At 46.6% G+C, this 10,383-nt stretch overlaps 1 protein-coding gene across 3 annotated transcripts in view; it reads right to left on the reverse strand.

The window, feature by feature from the left end:
• SNX31 (sorting nexin 31) overlaps positions 1-10,383 on the reverse strand; it is a 32,194-nt gene that overhangs the window by 21,706 nt on the left and 105 nt on the right. Inside the window, exons 1-4 of one of the 3 annotated variants that reach the window (XM_080583196.1) lie at positions 10,056-10,373; positions 9,903-9,977; positions 4,179-4,293; positions 3,052-3,116 (exon numbers count right to left, since the gene is read on the reverse strand). In XM_080583196.1, coding sequence (XP_080439322.1) covers positions 3,052-3,116; positions 4,179-4,293; positions 9,903-9,977; positions 10,056-10,121 — 321 coding nt within the window. In that variant the 5' untranslated portion in view covers positions 10,122-10,373. Of the gene's footprint in view, positions 1-3,051; positions 3,117-4,178; positions 4,294-9,691; positions 9,832-9,902; positions 9,978-10,055; positions 10,374-10,383 lie in introns of those variants that run through there. The other 2 variants (XM_080583198.1, XM_080583197.1) reach the window with 2 other exon arrangements.

A 10,383-nucleotide genomic window follows, 5' to 3' on the forward strand; every position in this document is an offset into this window, starting at 1 on the left:
GATATGTCACCTCCAGCACTGTGTCAGCTGTGGTCCCCACACAGCACTCCCACTCTGTGGGTCTTGGCACACCCTTCACAACCCCATTCTGAAGTAAAACACAGGGCAAAAACCAAAAAGGCCTCAAGTTCAGCTTTTTTTTTTTTTCCCCTTTGCATCTTCTATTTTAGCCAGTGACTAAATATACATACAAACAGCTTCAGCTAGAAGCTAAATGCTGCTAAGACAAGCCAAGAAAATGAAGCTTCTGCAAGCACTAACAGACTGAGAGGACAGCTCTAATGAAATAGAGAAGTGAAGGTGAAAAAAAGTCAGCAGTATGCTAGACTAGATCTTGCCTAAAAAAATCAATCTTCTTATTCTATTTAAACCGAAGCCTCGCATTATAAAAGCAGCAGTGTTTTTACTTGCAGCCAGACCTGTGCTCAATAAATAGCTGCGGGGGGCAGAGAAGTCACGGACCAAGTCCCACTCCTCATCACCTGCAGTGGGGTCTCTCTGCCACTTCTCCCACATCAGCTGGCAGGCTGCTTGTACAAGTGTGCATTAACTTGCTCCAGGTAGAGCCAGAGCCAGCCCACATCACTGATGGAAAGGGAGCCTGCTGTTTCATCATGTTCCTGATGTTTTATTGAATCCTTGATTAATCATCCCTCTTGCGATGTAACAAACAGAGCAAGTTTGAGGGGATTGCCTGGTTTTAGCACTCTGTAGCAGCAACACAAACTCTCACTGCGTTCACTCCTAAGGAACGCGTAGGGCACTAAGCGCTGCCTACACGTCTTCAACAGCAGAGAAGGAAAGCACAATGCAGAGGTGCTTTAAAGACAAATTTCACGTCTTTCAAAACTGTTACGGAAACTTTGTCACTCTGCCATAAAACGTTTCACAAGTCCCTTAATATACTAGTAGCTACGGGAACACGCACAACGAAGCCAGCCTGTTGAATGAGATTCCTTAATAGCCAAAATGAATACTTATTCAAACGTCTGCTGCACCAATTAAAGGCACTGTGCACAGCTAATGACAGTGGATGCGCTCATGTCTTTCGCAAAGTTATTTGATCTTTTGATCTCTCTTAGCAGTTTGTTCTTTGCCATAATGAAAGAACACAAAGCGCTGCTGCTATTTGTATTATGAAGCAGTAATTTGTGAAAGCACGACAATTGTAAGTTGAAATTGTAAACTGAAAAAGCCGGAGAACTACTGTCTTTGCCAAGCAGGAAGCTTAGACGTTGTGTATGAAAATCCATTGTACTGTGGATCAGAAATTTGGGTTAATTTTATGTCTCGAGAATGTACTGACCTGGCACTAACATTTAAGGTATAATTCAGTGCCTACCTTGAAATCTGCTAAATAACTGACGGCTTTTGGCAGCACAATCATCACTTGCCTTAATAAGCATGCACATAACTGTAAGTCAAATAAGTCCTGCACACGTCCTGATCAAGGGTCGCCTCCCCTCACCAGAAGTGCCTGCAGTAAAGAAAGAAACCTGGACGTACAGCATCATTTGTGAAGGTATGTTAAAAGAAATCCACAACGCTGCCATGACAAAAACCATCTTTAGACACTGCAAACGTGCACTTTCAAAACTTACTTCTTGCCAGAACTTTGTTAGAAAAAGTCAATTGGCATTGTTTGAGGGAAAATTGCAGGCATTCCTGACAGATTTAACTTTCTGTAGCGGACCTGTTATCGGTTTAATCAAGACTAATTAAGACTCAACGGTAATGGCTTGGAGTTATCTTTCGGGCTATGACAGGCACTGGATCAGAACTGAAGAGAGTGCTTCTCATGAAAGAAATTCTTAATGAGAAAGGGGCTTTTCGTCCACTGGCTTGAGCACTTTGGTACATCTGAATTTAAGAGACTGTAAATAAACTTGATCTTTTTATTTACAAAGTATATAGGGAAAATCTTTCTAGAATTTGTTAGGAATGTTTCTTCACAACATTTTCTACAGCCTTCCTGAACTCTCCTTCCACACCTTAATCGCATATAGAAGTTAAGAGGCCTTCAGACACAGAACTATTATTTGGGCCTTCAGAACTTCCCCTCTCCCCACAAAATCTCACTGGAAGCAAGGGTACAGCAACACTAGCAGCATGCCATGCACTTCCTAGAAAACTGAAGCACCATCCCCTTCCTCCAAGTGCTGCTGGAGTTGCAGTGTGCCCATCCCTTGCAGAACACGCTAGGCCAGGATAGAGCAGAGGATAAATATCCTATTTCTTAGTATGCTCATTACTTGCAGCTCCGTGCTGTGCTAGCTGAACTCATCAGCTGTCTGGCTGTGTCTGGGTAGCACAGGCAGAGCTTCTGGCCACTTGCAAGGCCAGGTGAACACACCTAAAAGTCCCTAAGGAATCACGACTGATTTCTGATTTTGCATTTACAACAGAGCTAGCACTACAGCAGAGAGTACATATGCTCATAAAATTTGATGATTATTCTCTCTTCTCCCCTCCTTCTATGCTTTTCCTCCAGCTCTCCATCCCTGCCAAAGAATCATACATGTCATGGGCCAAATTAAAGCAGATTTCAAAAGCCATCCGGGCTGCAGCAACCCAAATACACGCCAGACTATGCCCGTCACTACAGTTACAAGATAAGAGAACCTGACATTTCCACAGCAGTCATCAATATACTTATCAGCACAAAGTACTGACACAACCAAAAAGCATTTACAGTTGCAAAATCCAAGAGAGGATGTAATCCCTCTATTGAGCTCTCACAAAGACTCTTCTGGGAACTGTTTAGAGGCAAAAAAGATTCATCAGATATGCCACAGGACGTAACAAAGCAAACAGCTCTTTCCATGTGAGAAGCAAGTTTGTACATGGACAAAACAATAGCAATGCTACTATTATTGCCACCTAGGCTTCACAGAGAGCACGCTGTCACCAGAACTCGTGGCTTTACAAGACTGATATGCTAAGAACACAAGGAAAGGAAGATAGCAAAGGAAGCCTTTAACTCAGGAGGTAGGATAACATTTCAACTCTTTCATGTAAGAAATTATTTGTCTGAAAAAACTCAAAACTTACCAGCTGTAGCTTTCGGAAAAAGTTTATGAAGACATCACTCTTGGTAATGTTTGCATCCAAAGTAACTGAAAAACAAGAGTTAAAGGAGAAAAAGAGGATGACAGACTTAGCCAAAAGAGAATAAACATGGCCATTGTCTGAAAAAAATTAGATGTATACAATATGACTGCTGGTTAAACTGTCAGTGCTACTTTATCCATCCTTTGGTTTCTGCACAGCTGTCTTTACGAGCCTGTTGTTAAATCACTGTGAAGCCATGAACAGTGCAAGATATACATGGTGCTGTTCTCCTGAAGAGGGACTACAGTAAAGTTCTTGGCCTCAACTCCATTGTTGCTTATGGTCAGTAACTCTAAAAGGAACCATTGAATACAAGACAGAGAGAGAGATTGAGAGAGAGAATCACTTCTTCACTTAGTAAGATTTTCCAGACTAATCTTGAGTTTGCTTCGGAAGTCTTGACACAAAGTATTTGATGCCAGAGGCTATAAAACCACTTTAAACTCATCCCCTGCCACACACCCTTTTGGGGGGGAGTAGTCAAAATGTATGTTTTTTTTTTTAATTATTATTATTATTTTTGTTGTTGTTTTTTAAATCTCTTGGCCTCTGTGAAACTCACGAGATACATTCCAGTGATCCTGCAGGCCTGGTTTATAACTCTGCTCACTACACCTGAGATTGAATTTATCTACAAACTCTTTTATCTTGTTATAATTATCATGTCTGCCTGGCAGCCCTTGAAGGGAAGAGGTTTCTCAGAACCCAGTTCCATGTTACGCTCCCACCAGTCCAAGGCCCTGTCTTCTCTTTTGCCTTCCCCTTTTTCCTCCCAGGCACGAGTTATCACACCTGACCCTGTGCCAGCTGTGTGTGAAGCTGCACCTTTGTATTTTGAGAAAGCTGAAGAAGAATTTAAGAGGAAAAATATGATATGCTGCTGTTCTGGAGCTGGTGAATCAATGGACAGGAGAAGGCTGCAACACTCAGCCCCTGCCTTTTAGGCACGTCCCTGCTCAGCTCAGTGTAGAAGGTAAAGCACCCTACGGTCACGTTTGTGGACACATCCTCAGAGGTTTCAGCCCCGTGTGTGGCAGCTGATCAGGTTGTGCTACAGGCAGGCTCACCGTTCTGAAGGTACTGCTCCAGCTGAGACCGTCTCTCATCTGCCATCGACTTGGTCATCGCCAGGTAAAACTTTGGAGGGAAAGCAGGTACAGCTCTCCCAAAAACCTGCCTCAGCTGCAAAACAGACAAAGGAAAACTCTCCGTCAGTGAAGGTGGTCATAGTTTCCAAGAAGCTTTTGACGCTCTGTTGTTTTGACAGGAGTTGTTGCTGAGCTAGTGCAGATACCTGCTCAGCACCTCCCTGGTGGCCCTCAGGGCCCATGGCAAGGGCTAAATGGGGACCTTTGCCTGAGCAGCCAACAGAAGACAAGCCCAAGAGAGCAGCCTCTTTTGATGGGTGTCTCGTTTTTAGCCTTACCACTTCCTTTGGAGCTCCTGCTTCAAGTCAGAAAAGTAGCATTGTATTAACCTTATCAGCTAGGTCTACTACACCTCACTGGCAAACATAATAAGGTTACAGAGGTCTTCTCTTTCCAATAAGTCCATATAGGATCTCTTTAACCTATCACAGAACTACAGATTAAAAACTTCATTAAAAAAAAAAAAAAAGTTGGTGAGTTCTGCCCCTGACTTCTGCTACCTCAGGGGCTTTTATTATTTTTCTGTCTTTCATCAGATCACATAATATTGTCAATGAAACAGAGAATCTGTCAGAAACACAAACTGTTTGAAAGATTGACTCTTCCTCCAGCTACATTAGGTGGCTAATAAGAGTATGATGTCTGTACAAACCTACCTCATTTATAAACAGACCTGAAAGGACTGCAAAACCACAATTACAGTATTGTACTAAAACATAAGACATTTCCAATGTAGGTTTGGGAAGTAGTTGGTCACTTGAAAGTGTAAAGTCTCTGCTCTGACATTTTCCAACTTGCGTTCTTAAAGGGGGCAGCAAGTTTGCATCAAGCATCTTCAAGTTAAGTGATGCTAAATTCTGCTGGATGTTGAGTTTCACTCTGACAGTGCCATAAGGGAGCAGGCTACTTCAAACTTCTAATACTTTGTTTAGGCAAATTACCTCAAGACAAGAATAAGCTCTGCTTACTTTCCCAATATACACATTACTAAACACAACAAAAAAAAAATCAGTTAGCCTGTCTGGAGACCTTCTTTCACCTAAATCAAAACCATCTGTCATCCTATCAGTAAACTGACACTCCTATAGCATGCGGAGACATTACTACTAATTAAATTTTCAGCACCAGTATTCAACTCAGCAGTCAGTGTCACTAAATCCTGTGAGCTGACTTCTTCCTCCGGGCCCAGCTGCCCAAGTCTTTCGCATGATTCCAGCAGCTGAAGCTTGGAGAAGAAAAAAATGTTTACTTGTGCAAAAATTAGCAATACCTTCTCCCACTTGTCAGATAGAAAGAGGAGTCAGGCATACCCTCACGGCTCCACTTTCCCTACATTGGCAACACGTTGCTGTTTCTGAGTTCTTGATTACTAGATACGTGTGAATTGCTCCAAGATACACAGCACAAAAGGGTTAGATAGCACTACATGCTTTGGTTTTATGGAAAGCTAACAGTAATAGCTGCTATAGAGTGCTTTTTATCTTCAAAGTCCTTCATGTTATGTGATCTTCCCCCAGGAGTGAAAAATATTATCTCTGTTCTACAGGCAGGCAAAGTGAGGAGCTAGAGCAAGAAATTTGCCAGGAGCTGGAGCCACGATCACTACCAGGACGTCCTCTCTCCTCCCCCTCTGTTCAGGCCATGCCTCACCTGCAAAGCTGCACCATCTGTTATCACCTGTCTGCACAAACCGAGACTCTGGCTTACATATTTTTTTTAATTAAAAAAAAAAAAATCATCTCAGTGCTGGCTGCTTGGCAAATTTCTTGAAATACTGTTGTGTGTCCTCAGGATCAGGGCTACAGAGAAGAGAAGCTTCTCCCTGCCAATAAGACTTTTTCATATGTCAAGGAGTTACAGAAACATGCCCCTAAATTCTGAAGTTTCTGAAGTTCTGAAGAACAGACCCAACAGCCCAGGCTACATTTCACATGCAAGCCAGCACCAACATAGAATCACAGAACCATTAAGGTTGGAAAAGACCTCCAAGATCACCTGGCCCAGCCATCACCCTACCACCAATGTCACCCACTAAACCATGTCCCTAAGCACCACGTCCAACCTTTCCTTGAACACCCCCAGGGATGGTGACTCCACCACCTCCCTGGGCAACCCATCCCAATGCCTGACTGCTCTTCCTTAGAAGAAATGTCTCCTCATTTCCAACCTGAACCTCCCCTGGCACAACTTGAGGCACAGAAGACCACACCTGGTGGTGCCAGGCACCAACAGCCTGTGCATCGCTGCCCTGCCAGGCCAACACCACTGCCAGAGTCAGGTCCTCCTCCCCCAAATCTGCTTCACACCATTCTTCCTTAAGTCTCTGTGTTTGTTTCTCCAACCTAAAGCCACCCAACACAAGACGCGCGTCTCAGCCCCGTGTGCCAGGGTGCCCTGCACACTGCAGCTGTCTCTTAGCTGGACCTACTCGACCAGCCACGTACTCCCAGGTCCTCCTGCCCACAGGCTGTCCATGGGGAGATCTCTCATTCTTCAGCCTCCCTGTATCTCTGGCCAAGCAGCTCCTTTGCAGGCACCGTGTGCATCTCCTGCCACCACCGCACAGCAGCAGGCTGAGCCAGTCCTGCCTCGCTGCCCAGCGCCGGGCACGGCCCCACTGCCAGCTCCCCACCACAGGGCAAGAGCCAGGGGCAGGAAAGCCCACAGGACTACAACAAGCAGCTTGCAGGTAGGATGCTCCAGCCTTGTAGAGGAGGTATTTGTTCTTCCTCCAAGACTTCCACCTCAAAGAGCCACAGATAGAGCAGCTTCCCTAAGTACGACAATTTTAAAAGCTAATCTCTCCAAAAAGGGGAGTAAAGACACGTGCTACAGTTGGTGCTGTTTCTTTTTCATCTTTCTGCAGTAAATTATTCCCTCCTCAGCAGGAGGCATCATCAGTTTGAAAGTGTAATTGAATTAATCACCTCTTACTTGGTCAAATCCCATCAGTTTGCTTTTGGAACAGGTTCTGCCTATGCTGTACGGACGAGTCCTTTCACCCAGGACCACACTCCATCATCGGTGTGCTGATGCCAAAGTCAGACAGAGCACCAGAAACAAAACTGCTAACCCAGGAAAACAGAGCAACACCGTAACTGTAAAACGGTCACAGATGGATTATATAGAGTGAGCAGGGCTCTGGGCATTGCCTTTTCAGTTACCTGATTAAATAGAAGGAAAAAAAAAAAAAGAAAAAAATAAGGAGATACCATTCTAAGATTAAAAATGATTAAAACATGTTACAACCCAAGATATACATGAATATATGCAGAAGCTGTCAAGCTCTCAAAGGTACTTAATGTCAGGTGTGCCCGACGCTGCCGCTCCTGCTGAAGCTGCCCCCAGTCACTTGCAGAGAGCGGCTGCACAGGTCTTGACTTAGCAAGAGCAAAAATAGGGAAGGCTGCCTAACAGGTATGGCATTTGTCCTGGCAAAGGGAGCCTGGCCCTCCTGTTTTCCTTCCTACTGCTAGCATTTAACACCTAGATGTTCAGACAGCGGAGTTTGGGACACCCGGGTTTCCCACAACTGAAAGCCCTAGCTCCTAAAACAAGAGGAGGAAGGGGAGAAGGCAGAGCCACGACTTACAGCCAACACAAAGCCCCAGCTCCTATGGGATGGGCAAGGGAGTGAATCCTCACATGACAGACGCTTTCTGGCAACCCTCAGTCGAGTGCAATGCACTGCTCTCCTCAGCAGTTCTGACTGCCCACCCTGAGCAACTCCTAAACAAGATCTCTTTTAGGATATCACTTCTGGTTGTTCGCACCTTCCTGTATACCACTCGCCTTGGGCACTCTGCTTAGGGCTGTGAATCCCCTTTGGTAATAAGGCACCTCAGGGTAAGGAAATGTGGCCCAGACTCTGCATAGCTGCACCTCCCCGTTCAGCAGTGCATCCAGGGCCTCATACATGCTGTTATGCTATGCCATCTACTACTGACTCCTGAACGGTTGCTACCTTCAGGCAGTCCTTTTGTAGGGAGCAACTGTCCTGGGAGGCAGCAAGGAACGGGGTTTGGGAATGCCAAACAAGCACTCGCAATATATAAAGGGATAGAGGGGAGGCAAAGGCACAGCAAGAGAAAAGGGACAGGTAAGGCACGGCATCAGGAAAAAAGAAATATATTTATTTCTGGTTTTGCATGGCAGTTTAGAAGAGGAGCTTCTAGAGGTAAAATGGCAGAGCTTTAGAAATCACTGCACTGAAGGCGATCAGAGGCGCAACAAATAGAGCAGCACATCCAGCAAAGGCCAGAGACAAACCTTTCAGAGAAGCGTTCAAGCAATACTGTCAGGTATAATCATACAAAAAATCTGTCCACGAGGAAAGCTGATCTGTAGTTTGTGCCTTGCATCCACCACAGAATTGTTGCTTCCATGAGGCTTTGTGGCCACTATGTGTGATCTGGTCAGGAAGCTGAATTGCCCTGTCCTGGAGTTTAAGACGTCCTCTTTGTCCTTATTGTTCTACGTTAACAGAATATTCCAATTAAAATAAGGAGAAAATGACATAATAATTGTAAACAAGCAGCCTCACATAACTACAGGGAGGACAATTAAGGGACAGAAGTGCACTGCTCAGCCCCAAGACCAAGTGTGGCAGCTACCAACAGCAGGCTTGAACAAATTAAAAACACAAACTTGCTAATGAGTTGTAAAGTCCATCATGAAGGTAAACTGTCAGCTACAGGGGACAAAGAGAAGGGAAAGATTTTGCTGAGAACACTAATGAAGCTCAAACCTCGAGCAAGAAATGGTAAGTAAGCCTTAAAGAAAAAGCAAACAATAAGCTGGCTGATTACTTGAGATATGTTATCCGAAATGCTCCATTAACCAAAGCAAAATATTCCTGTCAGAGCTCCCACAGGGAAAAGAATTGCAGAGCTGGGACACGAGAGCACACTTCAGCAAACATTGCTTCCAGTGGTAGCCCTGCTCCTGACCCCTTCTTGACTACACTTCAGCGGTGCCACTACAACTGCGTGTGCCAGCACACGGATTTGGGAGAGGTGGACGGGTCCCCCCGGCTGGCAGAGCTGCTCCCAGGGGGTCCCGTCACTGAAACTGGAGGCTGGTAAAAAGAAGAGCACCCACTTAGCCCGGCGCCAGGAGCAGGGCTAAGAGAAGCCGGGCTGTGGAGGTTAAGTTCAGGCTGCGCAGAGGGGATGTTAGCGGGGACCCAGGCTGGTGGAAGGAGTGGGAGGGATCTCACTTGGAGGATTTTGCCAAGGGCTGGCAAAGGCTAGCGGGATCAGGTTAGCACAGTGACTGCTGCCTGGCCAGCCTGCTTCCACTGAAGAGCTCGAGGTCACATGCTCTTTGCTCCTCCTAACAACACCAGAGGGAAAATGGAGGGGAAAGGGACTGAGGCCAAAGGGATAAGAAAGAAAACAACAGCAAAGAGAGACGTCATCATGCGGACTCACCCAGGAATAACCACGGGGACCACACAGCATCCCCCACTGCTCCCAGTGCTGCCCCAGGCCCCCTTACACAGGACAGGGCCACCCCCAAGGGGTGTGCGGGTGTACTTCAGACCAGAGGATCCCACCCTTGCGATTTTCCCAGACATTTTCTCCACAGGAGTAGTGTCAGGGGAAGGAGGCTGAGGGGAAGAGGCTGAATCCCAGCCCTCACCTGCTCGTCCCAGCGGCGCAGCTGGCGGTACCGAGCCTTGCCGAGCAGGAAGCCCTCCAGGAACAGGGAGTAGACCTGCAAGCACAGAGCCGTCAGAGCCGTGACCAAGCCCCCCACCATCCACCTACACACCCACCCTGGCCCCAAGCCCACCACATAGCGGCCCCCTCGCCCCTCCCGCAGCTCCTCGGCGGCAGGGATGCTGAAGTGCAGCTTCATGGCTGGGGCAGGCCCTGGCTTGGCTTTGGGAGGGAGCACGAGCTGAGGAGCAGGGCTGGTGCCACCCAGCAGGGCCTCAGGAGGGCCTCAGGAGAGCCAGGGGTGAAGCTGGGGTGAAATTAAAGGTTAATGAGCGTGGGTAATGAGCGTGGGGCAGTGCTCACGGGGAGAGCTGCGCCCACGCCCGTCACGGGGCCAGGAAACCTGAGGCCAAAGACGTAACAGAGTTAGAAGCAGGCTCAACTCTGCCCTGGGACGTTTT

This window comes from Anser brachyrhynchus (assembly GCF_964034855.1).
Source record: "Anser brachyrhynchus genome assembly, chromosome: 2".
Classification (NCBI taxonomy): domain Eukaryota; kingdom Metazoa; phylum Chordata; class Aves; order Anseriformes; family Anatidae; genus Anser; species Anser brachyrhynchus.